Genomic DNA, 19,544 nt, shown 5'->3' on the forward strand with positions numbered 1-19,544 from the left:
AAAGAAATACCTCGATATATGTTCTGTAATACTAAAAAAGTCTATTTTTAGTCATTTGTAAGCAGCATCATTTCGAGTAATTATCTCACCCTGAGCGGCCGCTTTCTTATTACCACCTGACAGTTTTAAACGAATATACGATGGTGTCACACTGTTGAGACTAGAGGGTTAGCCTAGTATAAAAAAAGGAAATCTTAGTTCCAGAAACAATAGTATTGGTGAATTGTTTGTGCAGATATGGGGAGAGGGGAAATGTTATTTCTGACGGAATTTGAAAAAAAAAATTTGGTCCCTTCAGTTCACGTTCATGAATGTCTGAGTAAGGCATCATATCTGAACATCGTTGCTGACCAACTACATCCTGTTATGTTAATAGTTTAACCCAATGGCGATGGCTACATTCAACAAGGCAATTAATATTTACCTTTTTTGCTCCAGGCATCCCAAAATTATCTCGAAAGGTAGAAAATGATTGTAAGAGGCTGTGAATATGTCACAATATGAGAGATATTGAAACGTTCATAACTTGTGAACGAATGAAGATAGAGACATGAAACAAAGTTCCGTGTGTAGTGCGCTACCCGATGATTGCAATAAAAACGCCCTCTAGTGGGAAATTAATAAAGTTTCTTGAGTTATCTAGATATTTTAACCAGTTTCGAACAAAATTACAGCCTAAGTATGCGGAGCTGAACTTAGTCAGATGATAATAGTATAACGTCCGTTAGAATTTTTTCAGTCATCAATGACTGAAAAATAAATAAGTAAATAAAATAAACTTATAATATTAGAATCTACCGGCCGTATTCACCAACACAGTTTAAACCATAATCGCAGGTTAAAGGATTAGCGATCGACACGGATTGGTTAAAATCTTCAATTTAATCAATCCATTTCGATCTTCAATCCTTTCACGTGCAATTGCAGTTTAAACTGTGTTGATGAATACGGCCGTCAAGCAGTTATCTTCAACCTCCGGTCCATGGGGATTTCGTGCTGATTCGCGAAACATTTCGTCCAATACATGTAGCTACTGTATAGTTTTATAGATTCAACAAATGAAATATCATCTTCATATTGGTTTTTATTTGTCTTGGTCATCATCAGGTCTGCGAATTATTTATTTGTCTTGGTCATCATCAGGTCTGCGAATTATTTATTTGTCTTGGTCATCATCAGGTCTGCGAATTATTTATCCCATTTCAGCCGGTCCATGAAATTATTCGAAATTTATACCGATCAGCAGGTATGAAAGGGTTGGGGAACACTCATGTTAAGTACTTTACATAAACCTATGTATAACAATCTAGAGGTATTTCCGATTTGAACAATAAAAACACAAACTGTGTTAATTTGAGGATGCCATTCCAATCTCGACCTGCGAGTTATTTACAGTTCAGAGAGGTACACCTGATCACATATGATTAGGGCGCTGCGAAACTGGTCAATATTAAATCCCCGTAGCGTACTAATACTAAATGGCAATTCAAGATCACGTGATTTTTAATTTCTTCACTATAATTTCTTGTCAAGGTATTTTATAACCATCAAAATACTGTTTATATTATAGAAAATAGTGAGATGGAACTAGCTTGTAACAAGACCCATTTTAAGTAATGAGCACATACCGATAGCTCGGCAGAAAGACATGAAATAGAAATTCGACATCAAAATAGATGAATGATTGAATTCAATCACAACTAAGCAAACCACAATTTCAGACTCACAGTCCCGATCAAGTGATGCAGATTCGAAAATAAACAGGTATCACTTCCGGACATTTTTATGACTAACATCAATTTTGTTGTACATTTTGGGTGTATTCTTTCGATTCAACGTGTCTACTGAGATTTCTTTTTCTTACTCTTGCCTATAATGTTTATGTGCTTTGCCTGTATTCTTATGCAATGAATGACTTAGTAATTATTCTCCTCTATTTTTATTTCTTATTTATTTCTTACATAGAATTCATCGTCTGAGCAGTGCCGGATTACGCAGGAAATGGGTTAATGACGCCGAAATTCATACTCATATGAGATTATCCGGAGAAAAAAACTCTTCGACACTGAATAAATCTCAGCCAGATATGGATTCTGACAACAATCGTTCTCTGGAAATATCTGATGTTTCGGGAATATTCAAAGTTTTAATGGCTGGCTACGTTGTTGGTCTCTTAGCTCTTATCGCTGAGATTATCTATTATAGATACGTCTCAGCGGAAAGAAGAATGTCAGGAAAACGAAACAACGTTAGGAAGATATCTAGGATATCTAGAAGAGAAACCGAATAGATGACTTGTAGAGAACATTTGTGGAAATTTTTAACAAATATTTTTCTGGCTTTTTATGTTAGTAACTTTTGAGATTTCACAATAAATACCCAAATTGTACAATAAATAGGTTATAGAAACTTCCAATATGATTATTTTCGCTATTCTCCGTTATGTATTTGATAGATGATGTTAGCCATATTCTATTCATTTGAGTAAATTCGCATCCAAATTTTGAAATGTGAAAGAGGGAAAGAGGTATAACATCACATTGGCACAATCCCTGCATTTTTTTTAAATTTTCTGTGAGATGTGAAAGCATCAAGTGAATAGATGGGTTCAATCAGATACACCAATGTGAAAACTTCGATGTCATGAAGAAAGACGTAAAGGACAAGACTTGTTTACAAATGAGATGTTTCGTTATGCATATTCTCTTCAAAAAAATGTTTTTCAGCCATAATGAAAGCTAAAAAGCCATTAACTACTCTACGTGGCCATTTCGTATGCTGTAAAGTGCTGTTTCAGAATTTCTATACGTTACCATCAACAAAAAGCATGCTATATCATTAAACTATCGATATGTGAATTAAAATCCTTATACGTACTTATACGTACAATTTGAGACACCCTTGGCCTACATCACTACTGATTTTCGTGTGACCGTATAATTATGTTATAAAAAACGCATTTCAAAATGTGTATCATTACCGTGATCGTCATGAATATTGTATCACTTTTGATGTTGCTACATAAAACGGATAATTGACGCTTATACGCTGGACCCTTCAGATATTTTCCATTATTTTTTTGTTCCATTCTTGCGTACTATCAGTTTTTTTTTGTTTTCGAACAACATTGAAACTGCCACGAAATCCTCACCATTGGTCTATGTACGAACGTTTTCTTCTTGAATTTTCGTTAAAAAAAGCATGGTCAGTGAGTATAAGGTGACAGCCGTCAATGTGTATATTTATAAAATGTTATGTATATTATAATTCATACACGAATTATTTTACAACTTTTTATTACAATTTTAGACAGAGAAATAATTTGGCGCTCATCTGATGAATTACAGATTGAGTTTTTATTTACATAATTCAAAGTTTAGTTCTGAACATTTTTGATTGTTTTTGCATATCAGAAATGATTATGAATGACTCGGAAAGTAACAACAAACACATCCTTTCAGAAAAAATTTAGACACTTCACCAGGTTACAGCAAGTGGCTTGAGCAAATCGATATTCAAATTCTGTATGATTAGGACCTAATAATTGCAAGAAAAACAAAAATATTATAAAAAAATTCAATGAAAAATCAAGTTAATTGAAAGAAACTTCAAACTTACAAAACAAATTTTGAAAAGGAATAAAAAAGATAACGCATGTTTTCTTGAAAGAGATGCAGCAGTTGAACAATTAGTGAGATATGAATTAAGTGATTAAAAATGAAATATTCCAACAAAACATAATAATCAAGAGAATTCACCCTGAGTGCAGAATCATATTCGAAATCCGCAGAATCTCCATTGACAATAACAGAATCAGGTCCCTTTTCCATTCCAAACAACTTGATTGTGCCCAAAATCATTCTTGTCTTATAATTACGATTCAGAAACGATGTGCTGAGTCCGTTCTGGAAACAAAATGAAGACCAAGATAAAAAAATTCTGATGTCAATACAAATGAGGAAAAATACAGGGTGATTCAGAAAAGAAGTGAAAAACTTTAAGAGGTGATAAATCACACCAATGCAAACAATTGTCATCAAAGAATTATGCAAGGTCTAACATGAAACGCAAACGCGCTAGCTCATTTTGAAACGGCCGCTCCGCTAACGTTAGAACGGCATTCCTGTTGAAATTTATCGGGAAAAAAAGAACACCACATGCATGCAAATGTAACCCGGGGAAGAAGAAGAAACCGTATGCATCCGTTCTGGCAGTCCTTGTACGACCTGCACCAGACCGAGAAGTAAGAAAGGATCCCGTTTCGCACAGCTGCCGATGCAAGAGCGCAAATGTTTTCGGATTGGGCAACCACCTGTGCGGAAAATACTCACCGTACATTCATGCTGCCTCTATGGTACTTCCGTTTGCAGCTCCGTAAATGAAATGTATGCCTGCTTTTTCAGTATTACTAAAGTGCGCCATTATCCAGTATGTTACAACTGTTAGAACGGTTGCACGAAGGGTTGGAATAACTTCACAGGGCTGACGTCCACTCCTTTTATTTACTGTGACGCAGATTTGCATACGATTTCTTCTTTTTCCCGAGGTTACATTTACAAGCACGGTGTTTTTCTCTCGATAAATTTCAACAGGAATGCCGTTTTAACGTTTGTGGAGTGGCCGTTTCGAAACGTGATAGCGCGTTTGCGTTTCATGTTAGACCATGCATTCTTTGATGACAATTGTTTGTATTGGTGTGTACTATCACCTCTTAAAGTTTTCCCATCTTTTCTGAATCACCCTGTATGTATGTTGCACAACACAGACCTCATAAACTAAATAACTAATTCAGAAAAGTTTCTCTGGTTTGCTTACGTTCTTCACAGTGAACTGAATCAAGTTAAATGATTTCTTGACGAAAACATCTATGAAAGGGTTAAAAAAAATAGAGTGTTGCAAAGTGTCATAATTTCAGAACAATTCAGATTACTAAAACACTTCACACAAGTTAAGAATAGAGCAATTTCTAGAAATATTTCATTTCCAAGCTTTGAAAAACAAGACGTGTTACCAGTTGATTCTCCATCATCCCAGTAAAGTTGTCCACCGGCTCTTCCTTTCACATCAAGAGCAACCACAATAGTAAACCTGTTGAGGCGGCTATAAATAAGATGGATCACCGAAAATTAATTAATAAAACTTTTTCGCTCTTGATTGTGCTCAAAATGTGTTACACTTACCACAAACTAATTTTACATTGCACTTTTTATATGGTGCCCAACACAGATGGTTAAACAACAGAAAAATTCAATGAAAATAATATCAGATAATACTTAAATACTTTTCAAACGAAGCTTTAAAAATAAAGATGCTTTATCCACATGCATAGCGTAATATTTATACATTATACTGTGTATGCATAAAAAAACACTGATGTAAATGATTGGATGAAAAGAGCAATGGAAATTAAAAATAGATAATGTAAAAAAGACCTTTTGGCAGTTGTAGTAGCAGGTTCTTGTGCAGGTAACACAAAACCAGATCGAACAGCCAGGTTTATCTTTTCCAAAGGTGCATCGAGAATGAAGGACTCCCCAGAACTGAGATATTTCTCACCAGTATAAAAGTCATACCAAACGTCAGGAGGGAAATAGGCGGTGACAATTTTCATTCCCTGCCACGGAAAAGAGAGAATGCTCAATTTTACTGATACTCAATAATACGTTCTTTTTTTCAATAATACCTTTCTTTCCAATAACACTGATCAAAGTCATATTTTATGTGTTTTTTTAAGGACATAGTTTTGAGAAGGGTCCAACATCTTGCAATTTTATACTACATTACACATTGACCAATTTCAGTGATGCTGTAAATAATTTGCTTTTCATTTCACTAGAACAGTAATTTTATTTCACTATTTTAAGTGAACAAAAACTCATCTAGAGACCTTGTAATTTTGGTATGCAGAGTCAAGTCTCCATGTAATGGAGATGCTTCATTCAATCAAAAAAAAAATTGTCATATAAAAATTTTTTATCAATAAATATTTTTCCAGTGTAGAGTGAATTAACGAAAATGCAAGCAATCCCATATAGAAATCTGTGTTTTTAGAAGTTTGTTCTTTTGAAACTCTGCTGTATCTCAAGACCAATAATTCAAAAATAAAATATCAGAGAAGAGAGTCTCACAAAATGAGTTTTTGCACTTCATAATTGTTGCAATTTCTGTTCATGGCAGCATTATAATTCCTTATGAAAAAAAATTATGTACAATACTTGCGTAACAAAATTTTTAAATCACAGGTTATTAATATTACAAAATACAATTAATGTATTTTGTGTGCCTTAACCCTTTCAGACCCCCTGTATAAACAATGGGAAGGTCACTTTTTCTTGTTTTAGATAATATTTTTTTAACCTTAAAGTGTTCAGTCCTGACTTTAGGGGATTATTTGTAGATTATCGTTGAAGTCAGGGCTGAACGAGGTCTCCATGAGGTTAAAAAAAGAATATCCACAGCAAATAAAAAACGACTCCAATGTTTGCGCTTAGCAGGTCTGAAAGGGATATGAAACTAATTTGATGAGAGAACAACAGATCAGGTAATGAATACTTGATCTACAAATTTTTATCAATAAAGAACTCACAGGTTTCAACGCTGGTATGATCATGAGAGCAGATCCCCATAGAAACTGAGTATCTATGGAATATGATGCACGATCTCTTGGATACCTATTCAAATGTAAATATGTATGAATTTTTTAAAATTTTAGCACAGCACGTGTAGAGTTAGTAGCAATAATTTTCATTTTTTAAAACAGTAACTGAATTGGATGATTTGTCTACACTCAAAGAATTGAATCACAGGTTTGGAGAAAGGAAGAAAAAACCAAAACAATTATGTTGTTCGTTTGTTTTTATTTTTTTTTAAACAGTAATATATCATTCTGTTTTGCATGATAATTTAATGATACACATTGCAACAGCTCTATATATATATATATATATAACTGCACCGAACAGAACATAACAGAAATACTCAAGTCTATAACATAATCAGTGAAGGAGTATATATATTTCAGTTAACAGATCACATACAATATTTTTCAACACCATCGCTTTAAAATGTACTGCACATGCTAAACATCACATACTCACTCAAAAAACAGAGGTCTGGCCACAGTATCACCAAAAGCATGGCTTCTATATAACAAGGAATACAGGTACGGAAGTAAAAAGTAACGAACTGAAAGAGCAGATTTGGCAGCAGCAACAACAGGTGGTCCAAGGGACACGGGATCTTGGGCCTATAGAGTGAAACGAATAAATTTTTAATACCAATAAACTACATTTGCAGCCTGTAAAGGGGGATTTTATGAATAATTGCAATGAGAAATTTGCATTCCATTGCTGCACTTACTCAGTTTTTAGCATGTGTTTTGTTTCGCAGATTTATTAGCTTTTCCAGATGTAAATTGCTTAAAATTTCATACCAACCCATTAAAAGAGAAATCCAAATATTCTTAATTTTTTTTTTTGATCAAGCAAATTTCCCCATCAGAAGCAAAAAAAAACAAAAACAAAAAACAAACATGAAACAGAGGTTAACATTTGAATCATGTTTTGATGTCTAATACTTGCAATATTTTCATCACTGTTGTGATTTCTGCAGAAGGGATAGAAGGCTCCAAGTGCAAACCATCTGGCACATAACTCTACAGTCGTGTTGTCATTGAAGCCGCAAATATCAGCACCAATCATAGGAATACCAGCCATGCTATATCCCAAAATAGCTGCAATATAAATTTATATTTATTAGATATTAATTAACTTCTCCACAGTTAAAACTAACCTAAATGCATATCTTACAGCTAATGATTGTAGGTATTTGGCTGAACTAGCCAGATGTTGTGTGTGTGTGTGGACATTGGCAATATATATATATGAATAACACATGAAATTGGCAGCAAATTATATGATGGTGATTCAGTATATATATATATTAGATTAAAAATTCAGATTTCTTCATTCATATCTAATTGATTTATACAGAATAATCCAAACAATAATTTGTTAATCCACGGAATTTAAAGTTTGAACTATCCAGTAAAAATTTTTAAATATTATGAGAGCTTTTTTGAGTGAGCAGTTAGTAAAAGAAAAATCATAAATGCATTAAGAAAGTAAGAAAATGCAAAACTTTTAAATAGAATGCTTGCAGCAATCATGTCACGTGCTCTGTGTAAAACAAAGACTTGAGGAATCTCAATTTAAGAATTAAAAAATTTATTAGACACACGCGTATATATATATATAAGCTATTCATTTTTCTTCAGTTTCTGACTTTATTTCAAGCGATACATCTCAAAAGAACTTCCAAAAATGTTTCAATGTCTATTATCATTGAGTATGTAGATTAATTTTAATTGTAAGTGCGTTTACAGGCATGTCTTCTGTGAACCTTCGAAAATTTTATTTTTCAGGCTTACACGGAATGCTGGCTTGCATATGCTCCCAGAGTGATATCACATCCCCGTTCCACATTGCAGCATATTGACCTATGCCTGGGAACCCTGCTCTAGTGAGAATGAATGGACGTTTTCTGAGAATATTCTTCATAGCACTGAAACAATGAAAATACAAGAGGTCCAAGATGTATGAATATTATTTATCCATAAGAAAATTGAGGAATAATAACAAAGGAAGTTCCAAAACGTAATTGAGGCTCATGAAACTGATATACTTACTTATATGTAGCTGCTGTTTCAAATGTCCCATAAACATTATGAATGTTGTAATGGTCAGAAATGTTGTGTTTCGCAGTCATGCATATAGTCTTTGTGGAAAGCGGATCATTTCCTGGTGTGTATGGAGGTTTCTCTAAAGAAGAGTCTGGTGGACAACCATAGAAGGATCCATTCAAGAAATTTGTTGGTTCATTCATGTCCTGAAAATGAGGAAAAGAAATGACTATTCGCGAAATAAAAAACTCATTACCCATGAAGGTTCAAGAGCATTATCCTCTAGTAAGTAACTCTGGTTTGAATCCACACTTTGGCATGAAAGTATTTGAAGCAACCTATAAGAATTTATCTCAAACCATACACCTTAATCAAATTGACCTTTATAAGCATAAAATAATAGTGGCATATAAAAAATTATCAAATAAACATTTTGAACCGTATGGCTGCTATATTGAAACCTAATATCTAACATTGTAATTCATAATGTACTGTAATTATTTTATTATGCGACTAGATGCTATCTTCAATTCATAGATATAGCCAGTACATTTTACAAACTTTGATTTTTTCAGTTTTGTTGCATCACAATACAATAGAAATGGCAAGAGCGAAAAAACTTGGGGGGTTTTTTCTGAAAAAAAAGTATTTAGGATTAGCTAATTCAATTTAAAATCTACATTTTTTTCCCCTCAAAAAGGCACGTTTTCGTTTCAAAGCTATTTTTCAATAATATTCCACTTGAAACAAAGAAACAGCTTTACTAATGACTACATGTTACCCATAACCATGAACTTTTTTGATTACCACTGGCATCATAAATCAAAATATTTCTTCTCCGCAAAATACACAAAATTTTGAACAGAGCTAATACAAGCTTGTAAATATTTTTTGTATTATATTTATATATATGTATTTGCATTCAATTTTATTATTATTAGCACTATTCTTTGCCTTTCTGTATTGCAACGTGCTGTTTATGTTCTTTTTTTTTCCACCCCACTGTAACTGGACATATGCCTGTTGTTTGTGTTTATCGATAAATAAATAAATTTCCTTTTAAATAGAAACAGTTTATAATGATCTATCTAGTTCATAAATTTCGCAACTGAAACGTTAATTTTTTTTAAATTAATGTTTAAGGCTATATCTTAGGTGTAGAAAAAATGTAACATACCAACCATACTCCATCAAAGGGAATAACAGAATGGAAAGATGCTAATTGCCTTCCCCAGTACTCAAAAGATTTAGGGTGAGTGAAATCTGGAAATACTGACGAGACTTTGTTCCATACCTAGATCGAAATACAGTTACAGAAGCAAAATAATATCTCATTCCTCAAATGCGTTACTCTTTTTTGAGTTACTCTCAGAATTAAAATACAAAACTAATACATTCACCTTTCTATATATTAGCATTATAAATGGCAATTATTGGATAAATTCTCTTTGTGAAAGATCCATAATTGATTGATGGCGAGATTTTTAGACAAGAAATAAAGTTGATTTCATAAGATATATAAGTTGCTTTCTGCAGTTTCTGTAAGCAGCAACTAAAATATTCGCTATCTAGAGTTCACTTGCACATGGTTAATAAATTCCACTACCGTTTTTTAAGTACTATACACACTGGAATTTGATGTGGCACTCAAATCCAACATGCACCTTCTTTTTCCAACATAATTTACATTAGATTTGAGCAAACACAGCATTAGCTACTTAATTTTTAAACAAAAATATAAAACATATACCATCATACCCTATATTTTAGTATAATCAATGAAAAACTAAATTTTAAATAGAAATAATGCTAAATAAGGAAATGGTTAGAAATAAAATAATTAAATTTTAAAATAAAAAAAATATTACCTTCGTTTCTAGAAGTTTTCCAGATGCATTTTTAATAAAGACATCCATCATTAAACCTTCATCAAAAGGTGGATATGCACCTGCTGGTTCAGCACTACTTATACCCGGGTCCTGGTAGAAAAAAATATATCTATACACTTTCTGAAAAACCTGAACATCAGTTTATGGCTCATAAAATTTTATTTTCGAAAAATGAAACACATACATATAAATAGTTTCAAAAGAAAAATTTAGTACAGTATAATATTTAACATTAATAATTTGACATGTGGCTAACTAATTTTATATTAAATTAAAATTTTCAATTATGGCATTCAATCATTGGCAAAAATCATTTTCAAAAAAAAAAAAAATTACAAGAAATTGTGTTTGAATGACAGAGCAATATTATGAAAGACATTTTTTCTCTTCATTGCACTTTATTTATATATAACAATACTCACAACTATTAGAGCATAATGCATACCCCTCTTATGCAAACTATTCACGAATTCAGGCAGTCCCTTGAAGTTCCCTTTATCATAAGTAAAATCATTGTACTTATCCATGCAATCGATGTCATTCCATTGAGTATCCTGAAGGTTGGGAAAAAAAATATTTAAAAAAGTTTTCACATAGAAAAGATGGACAAAACTGAATTGAAAGAAATTGATTTGAAATAATTATCATTTATTAAAAGCTTCGCTCCAAACTATTATAAAATCATAACATACTTAAGAAAGCTGCGACATGAAAAATGATGATTTTATGTATTCATAATCTTTAACATCATTACATTTACAATAAAATGCAATAAAATTTTATTCGTTGTTATTGCAAATATCAAGTCATGTCGGATGTCAATCATTGAGTATGAACAAAGAAATATACTATATCCTTATTTTTGAATAATAATTTTGTCTTAGGAATGCAGCATTGGAATCCTTTTTCTTCATTCGAGATATGCCATTAATACCGTGCAAAATGCATAAACATAATTAAAGACAGCAAGAAATCATGAATTTAGTGTGAAACTATACAAAGATAGAAGAACAGACACATGCAATTAAAAATTAATAATGAAATTTTAATTAAAAATTAATAATGGAATTTTAATTAAAAATTAATAATGGAATTTTAATTAAAAATTAATAATGGAATTTTAATTAAAAATTAATAATGGAATTTTAATTAAAAATTAATAATGGAATTTTAATTAAAAATTAATAATGGAATTTTAATTAAAAATTAATAATGGAATTTTAATTAAAAATTAATAATGGAATTTTAATTAAAAATTAATAATGGAATTTTAATTACAAATTAATAATGAAATTTTTAACGACATCTAAAGAATGGTTTTTCTTAAAAGTATAAGTTGTACTTCATATGGGTAATTCCAGGTTGTGGTACCGCGGGGAGTTTTTCCCTAATAGGGGATTGTCAATAAATGGAATAGCTTACCTCCGGGAGTCATAAATTCTAACACAACTGATACCTTTGGAAAAGCACGAAAAACATAGTGGGATAAATCGAGAAGCTACCCATACTAAGAAAAGATAACCATGATCTTTTTTTATGAGCAGTGTGTTATATATTATTAATTATTAGTTTTTTCTTTCAAGATACATGCTTTATATTGGGTTGTTGTATTTTGGTAATATTTAACATCGATATTTTTTATGGGCATATTTTTTTCAACCTCCTCGTTGCGCAGTTTGCCTGTTGTGACATTTGTATTTGCAAGCCGCCTGACAGTCGAGTGGTTAGGGAGCTAGCTTCTGACTGAACACGTCTGGGTTCAAATCCCGGCTCGGGCATGGATGTCCACTAACACTAACCAATTTCCTAGACAGATCGTAAAGATCTCTTGGGAATATGTGATGATCACATTAAAAAAAAAGTTTTAAAACACAAAATAAAACATTTAATCTTAGCACAGCGTGTACAAATATTGTGTGTGAACATATAATTTACATTTAAACAATACAAACCAAAGGTATTCCAGCATCGATGGTTTTTTCCAACACCTCCACAGTGTGGTTCAGGGTAAAATACCCCAGTCTACAAAGATGAAATCCTAAGCTCCAATATGGTGGCATCATTGGAGAACCAATCAGCTGCACAAATTGCTGGATAACTTTGTTAGGCGATGGACCCAAGAATATAAATATGTCGAATATCCCACCCGTAGTTCGATACGTTATTGAAGGCGACGGTTGCAAGATTACATCTGCAGAAAACACACAATCATTGAATGTAAGATTAAAAATACATATAATTTATATGCTCTGGATTGATATATTAAATTCAAACCATTTTCTTTTGAATGACACCAAACAATGAACAAATGTTAATAGCTAATGCTGTTTGAAACCATTCATATAGTGAATGGTTTCAAACTAGTAATATACATAGTGAAACTCCTATATAGGGATACCCTTTATAATAGCAGTGCACAACTTCCGGCCCGTAAAAAGTATCCAAGAAGATTAATATCAATACACATATATCCTGATATATACCAAAGGTGACCGTATTTCCACAAGGAAAAATACAAGAAATCACGATTCCTATAGAAAAATATGGGGCATCGCCAATTATTGCCAAAGAGATTGACGAATGTAAGCAAAGTTGCCATTAAACCAATGGAAAGAAATGAAGAACTGTAAATCGCAGTGGATTGAAATTTAATTCATAAGCATTTAGTCGACAAATATGTGAAATGAGCATTTATAATTAATTGGTTATAATTATAGTAATAATTATCATGATTTAATTTATAAGTTACGGGAAAAATAATCTCAAACCTTGAGATTTCAGTAGTTATCTTATTTTTTATACAGGAAAAAAAGGGTATTTTTTCATTTAAAAAAAATTCGGGACACAGCCAAAACTGCAAGAAAATATGTGGAATAACCCATAAAACACAGGTAATATGATCACCCCTATACGAAACAGTTGTATAGTAGCTTTATTATATAATAATCACCTATATATGTGTTATAAACAATGTTACTCTCTGGTCCTGGCGCATTTTCTGAAATGTTGATATATTCCATCTACAACGATACTTTCCTCTAGTCTCTTGAATACCGTTATGAAGGAACCTCACTCTATATGTAAAAATTAAGGCTACATAATTTTTTCTTTCCAATTTTTTGATTAACTCTGTTCAACTGCATTTGCAGAAAAATGTGAAGATAATAAAAATTGATATTTTTTTTGTAGATGCACTTAATATAAATTTATATGCATTCATGTAATTTTGAGGCAATCCATTTTGCTATCCCTGAAGTATACCAAAAGCAATCTCTATTGAACACCATTTAATTAAAATGCGAAAAAAAAAAAAATACCCAAGAATATATTAGAAAACAGGCAAATTTTTATCTATTGCACCTTGTACACATTTAACTAAAATTATACATTAAATAATCTTACCCATGGCATTGCTGTTGGAAAAATAAACCCCATGGCTTTCGGAATCCGGTTCCATAACCATGTGGAATGGAAAACTGCTGTACAGATTCATATTTTTCTGAAAAGATCAAATTCTGTTTGAAAAAAATCTGTTTCAAAAATTTCTTGCTGTTGAAGAAAATCCATGGCTTTTTCAGAATCAATTCAATTTCAATTATATTTCTGCACATGAAAAAGAATTTACACAACATTTCGTAGCTGAATAATTATAAGTATGATATAAGTGACCAGTAAACAATGGAATACGGAATACATAGGTATGCATGTACAGTCGAACCAAGAAGAAAAGGACAAATGGATGACTATAACCAAATAGAATAGAAAAAACTACTGTACAGATTCATCTTTCAGGTATTTGTAAATCCCATTCAGGTGTATTTAACCATAGAATACTCACTAAAATAAAAATTGATAAAAACTGCATGTCAACCATGTTTATACATCTACGTTTCTGACACGTTTAGTCAGTATTCTAGGGTTAAAGATATTCATTTTCCGCACAACAAAATGAATGATACATTAACCCTTTGTCATATGCCATGTCTGGGAAAAAAAAAACATGATGAAACCAACAACTTCATGTAGTTTCTAATGTTAGTCAAAATTTCACTAAAGGTTTTAATAAAAGGCACAATAAATCAAAATGTGCATTATAACAAGACAAATCGTAGCGGAGGGCTACTTTTTAATAAGAAATTTTTTTATTTAATTCAAACTAAGATTAAATTCTTACTTTCGGTATCTCATCCCTGTTGAAAAATGTATATCTTGTCCAGTTCAAATTCTTCAGCAATGAACCCATATGATCTCCCAGACCATATACATATGGACTAGGCAATTTCACTGATAATTGCAAGAACTGATCAGCATATATCATTTTTGAAACATCGATCGAGAACCTAAATGAATATGATAAATGTCATTACTTTCTGAAAATGTTACTACGTTTTCAGCATAATCTTTGTTGAATACAAAACAACATTGTAACCATGAAACAAGCAAAATGCATGTCAGATTTGCCTATGTTTTAACATAGTTAAACTTCATTTTTTACCGTGAATTTTGAACAAACTTCGCCAATGACTATATTTTATTAATGAGCAGGTAAAAAATTGTCCCGAAGAATATATATTTTTGATTTTGATTGACAGTTATTTTTGATAATCATTGTTCCTTTTTGTCCAATTTTGTGAGAATGACCTAAATATGTTAATCAATAAAATTAGTTGGTTAGTCAATCGCTTTGAAGTCACAATGGTTACAAATCAAAAAAATGTACTTCAAAATCATGAGATTTTAATTCTTTTAATATAAGATGATCAATTATTCCATACATGGCTTAGACTCGGAGTTCTTGACCACCATGGAATGAGAAGGAAAAAAACTAGACAATAATATATTAATGTTACTTTATTTGAGATACTTACACAGAGATGCCAGAAGATTTCCTGAATATATATAACAAGCCTTTATAGGATAATGCCACGTCATACAGAGACGACGAATTCTTCTCACTTCTACATCTACTCGAAAGGTGGAGGGGTACCTTAAAACGCTCATTATGTAAATCTGTGATCTATAGAAAAGAAATTGAAAGAATGAGTATTAAATGACTCACCGCATATTATTTTGAGGTTTATCGAAAAATGTTCTAAAACTTTTGTTCCCACTTCTCCCTTTCTCTAATCATTGCAAACCCCTGAGTCTCCCCTATTTTTCATTAATGACCTGCTAGTTTGAAAATAGATGCCAGGACCTTTGTAACACCCATCTTTGAGTAGACGTGTGCAGCTAAGCTTGCTCATTCGAGAAAATGGCTCTATAACAATTGTTTTTAGACAATGAGGGATACACATCATTACTCACTATGTTTTTTATGAAGGTAGGAGATACAAAAAACATAGGAGCTACTACTTAACTATATATATGTGCCCCTCGTAAATATTCCTCTCAAGAATTTCTAACGAGTCCGTACTACCGGAATGCTGTCAGAGTTGTTTTGTGTTCGAATGGTGTTGCCATCTCTCTTCCATATTTCGAAGTGAAAATGGCAGATTGCCGAATTTTAGTGTTACGTAAGTATCATGTTGAAGGTCTGTCAGCTCTCTGTGGAAAGACTTTTCCAAATGGAAGACGGCTCGCATTAGTGCCTCGACTACCTAGAACTACAATTTTTTTCCCCATAACAATGACTTACACACACAAACCTGTTACTCCCAAACTTCTGTGACTCTACCTGGGAGTTGCAACACAGAGAACTTTGGGAACTGGTTTATGCTATTTATTATTTCTTCTAAAAAATCTTGCAAAAAAAAAAAAAAACCTTACACATCGTTCCCTTTATGCTAGAAGCATGTGTGGAAGTTTTCACTTTTTTTGTTTACCAGCTGGTTGGATCTCTTATTTTGCTATCTAAGTTTTGCCAGAAACGTGAATGTGTATCCTCTAAACAAACAATACTACAGAACATTTTAGGGAAATAACATCCGTAGAGTATATATAGCATGAGTGGAATAAACATTCAAAAGTCATTTCCCCAATAATTTGCACATTTATGTTTCTGACATAAGGACATAAGAGGGGACGATATACAATGAGTATAGCTCATAACGAGAATTAAATCATGACGAGTGATTTGCATTGCACATCGACAAGCTATTTGTCGAAGATTTTTAGGCTTCTATTGCTTAATGAAAAGTCTGCTGTATGTTATACCTGCAAATTTTCTCAGTATTCTATGTTGTATATAATAAATGACAAAATATACAAATACCAAAAAGCATATAACATGAAGAAATCATTGTACAGTCAACGCTCGTTATAACGACCCTCAACGTTCGGTTGAAAAAGGGCTGGACGGTATATCGGGTGGTTGTTATATTAAAAGTAAAACATATAAGATAGTCGTTATATGAAAACATTTGGGACTTATCTTTCCAGTGGTTGTAATGAAATGGTCGGTATAACAAACGGCCATTATAACAAGCACCAACTGTAACGATATGCAATCACCTGAGTGTAATTCACAAAAAAATCAATCTCATATTTTTAAAAAATAAGTTGTTTTTTTTACAGCTACTGGATGCGACTGTTCGTGTAAAATTCTTCGGCTCAAATCTGGCGGAGGATCAACTTGCCTTAACTCGTACACGCTGCAAGTCACAGTACGAAATTTGTAATTTCATATCTTTCACATCATTCGGAAAACCAGATGGGCTGACAATACGAAAGACAGCATCGATGCCGAATCGGGACTCAACTTTGGTTCTCAATGTATACCTCAAAGTTTTCGGTGAAAAAAAACACTGGGGTATAAGATTGTTTTCGGAGGGCGTTATAGAGTCATCCCAGCAGCACTGTAGCTTCTTGCAAAGCCCTGGGTTGACGTTTTTCGAGGGGAAACAGCTGATGCGCTCACTGACTGGGAGTGATTCACATACGCTTTGAAGAGCATTGGTCTCTTGTATACCAAAATCAATAATGGCTAAAAATATAGTTATAGTACTCAAAGTTAACATCTCAGCTCTATATACATAAAACCTGTCGAGTCTTACAAATAAAAATTAACAACCACTTGAAAATCACACTTGAAATAGAATGATAAATATTACAAAAAAAAAAGTACAATCACAAACTTAGAGAAAGAAAAATGTAAGATAACTTATCACTCTTACCGAAACTATCAGCGGGATTTGATCATGGAGGTATTATATCAAGTGGAGATGTCGATAGGATCGTCGTGCCCTGCCTTCCGGCAACCCTACCCGGCTTGTTTGTGCTCAATGAACGCTTTCCGTTGCTAAGCTGCCTATATGCGTTTACATTGCTGAATCACTTTTTTCACTACAATTGGCTTGATATTTTCGAAAGGGAATCAAGAATATATTGAACTGAATCAGCGAATTATTGCGTTGTTTGTTAAAATAAGTTTTGCTTTTTTTTTTTACATGAAAAGAAATTTTAACTGTCTAATCCAGGGGTTTTCAACCTATCAAACATTACGGGAAGGAAGGTTCCCAGGAAGTTCACGGGCCACCAACTATGAATCCGGATTCACAGCAGCTTAATTTAATGTACAATGGCATGGCCATCGGGGACCCCGTTATAATTGAAGACTTTTAATTATTCGGTTTTTTTTATTTCATTTATTCTTTTAATTTTTTTGTTTATATTTATTTTATTCTTTTAATTTTTTTGTTTATATTTATTTTATTCTTTTAATTTTTTTGTTTATATTTATTTTATTCTTTTAATTTTTTTGTTTATATTTATTTTATTCTTTTAATTTTTTTGTTTATATTTATTTTATTCTTTTAATTTTTTTGTTTATATTTTTTATATTACACTGCTGGCCACCGTAAATGCAACACCCTGAAGGAAGCATGCAAATAATATGAAATTTACAACATGCATTAGCGGAGGTGAGATATGCAAATGATTAGAATTTCAGCGCAGACGCACATCACGCGCGCCTGTGGCGCCACTTCAAAGCGCTATTTAAGGCTTGGAGATTTCGACGATTTGAAGTATGGCAATTGTGTTTTTCTTGTGGTTTTTTCAAAAAAACGATCAATTATGCCTCGTAGAAAACAGCGATCATCTTTTGATCAAGTATCCGAGTTCGACAGAGGAAGGATAGTGGCCTACCGAGATTGTGGATTATCTTTCAGGGAAATCGGTAGTCGTGTTGGACGAAACCAAACAACTGTAATGCGGATATGTGATCGTTGGATGCAGGAGGGTACGACGGACCGACGTGTTCGATCGCATCCACCACAGTGCACCACTTCACGTGATGACAGGCGTATTGTGCGTATGGCAGTGACGGATCGCTCAGCCACATCACGAACCATAGCACAGCACATTCAGTCTGTACCGCATCATCCAGTGTCTGCGCGTACCATTCGACGCCGTTTACAGCAGAGTGGTCTGTCCGCAAGACGTCCATTGCTTCGTCTACCCTTGACGCAGAACCACAGACGTCTCCGCCGCCAATGGTGCGATGAAAGAAGGATGTGGACGGCACAATGGAATGAAATTGTCTTTACTGACGAGTCACGCTTCTGTCTGCAACACCACGATGGTCGGATTCGAGTCTGGAGACACCGTGGAGAGAGGATGCTGAACAGCTGCGTTATGTACCGCCACACTGGTCCTGCACCGGGTATTATGGTATGGGGCGGTATTGGATATCACTCTCGCACTCCTCTAGTACGCATTGCCGGTACTTTAAAAAGCCAGCGCTACATCTCCGAGGTGTTGGAGCCAGTTGTCCTTCCTTACCTTCAGGGCTTGCCCACAGCCATATTTCAACAGAATAATGCGCGACCACACGTGGCACGCATTGTCCAAAGGTTCTTCGTCAATCGCCAGATTGAATTGCTTCCCTGGCCAGCTCGCTCTCCGGATCTTTCGCCGATAGAAAACATGTGGTCCATCGTTGCTCAACGATTGACCCAGATTACATCCCCAGCTGCCACACCAGATCAACTTTGGCAACGTGTGGAAGCTGCTTGGTCTGCTGTACCCCAAGA

General features: G+C 33.3%; 1 protein-coding gene across 1 annotated transcript; it reads right to left on the reverse strand.

Annotated features, from left to right (window-relative positions):
* Window positions 1-3,282: 3,282 nt before the first annotated feature.
* Window positions 3,283-17,638, reverse strand: LOC149090215 (lysosomal alpha-glucosidase-like). Its single transcript, XM_089232844.1, has 18 exons — window positions 17,148-17,638; window positions 15,438-15,586; window positions 14,744-14,909; window positions 13,972-14,068; window positions 12,522-12,760; window positions 10,992-11,123; window positions 10,549-10,659; window positions 9,858-9,974; window positions 8,687-8,886; window positions 8,429-8,562; window positions 7,581-7,732; window positions 7,098-7,246; window positions 6,587-6,671; window positions 5,433-5,614; window positions 5,012-5,100; window positions 4,816-4,865; window positions 3,759-3,905; window positions 3,283-3,537 (listed from the first exon to the last, which is right to left on the reverse strand). The coding sequence occupies exons 1-18, from the start codon at window positions 17,526-17,528 to the stop codon at window positions 3,478-3,480; spliced, it is 2,640 nt and encodes an 879-aa protein (XP_089088970.1). The 5' UTR covers window positions 17,529-17,638; the 3' UTR covers window positions 3,283-3,477.
* Window positions 17,639-19,544: the final 1,906 nt, after the last annotated feature.

The sequence above is a fragment of the Pholcus phalangioides genome, unplaced genomic scaffold (genome assembly GCF_987345545.1).
Source record: "Pholcus phalangioides strain wild (caught in Gottingen) unplaced genomic scaffold, Ppha-v1.0 ptg000001l_1, whole genome shotgun sequence".
In the NCBI taxonomy this organism is placed as follows: Eukaryota; Metazoa; Arthropoda; class Arachnida; order Araneae; family Pholcidae; genus Pholcus; species Pholcus phalangioides.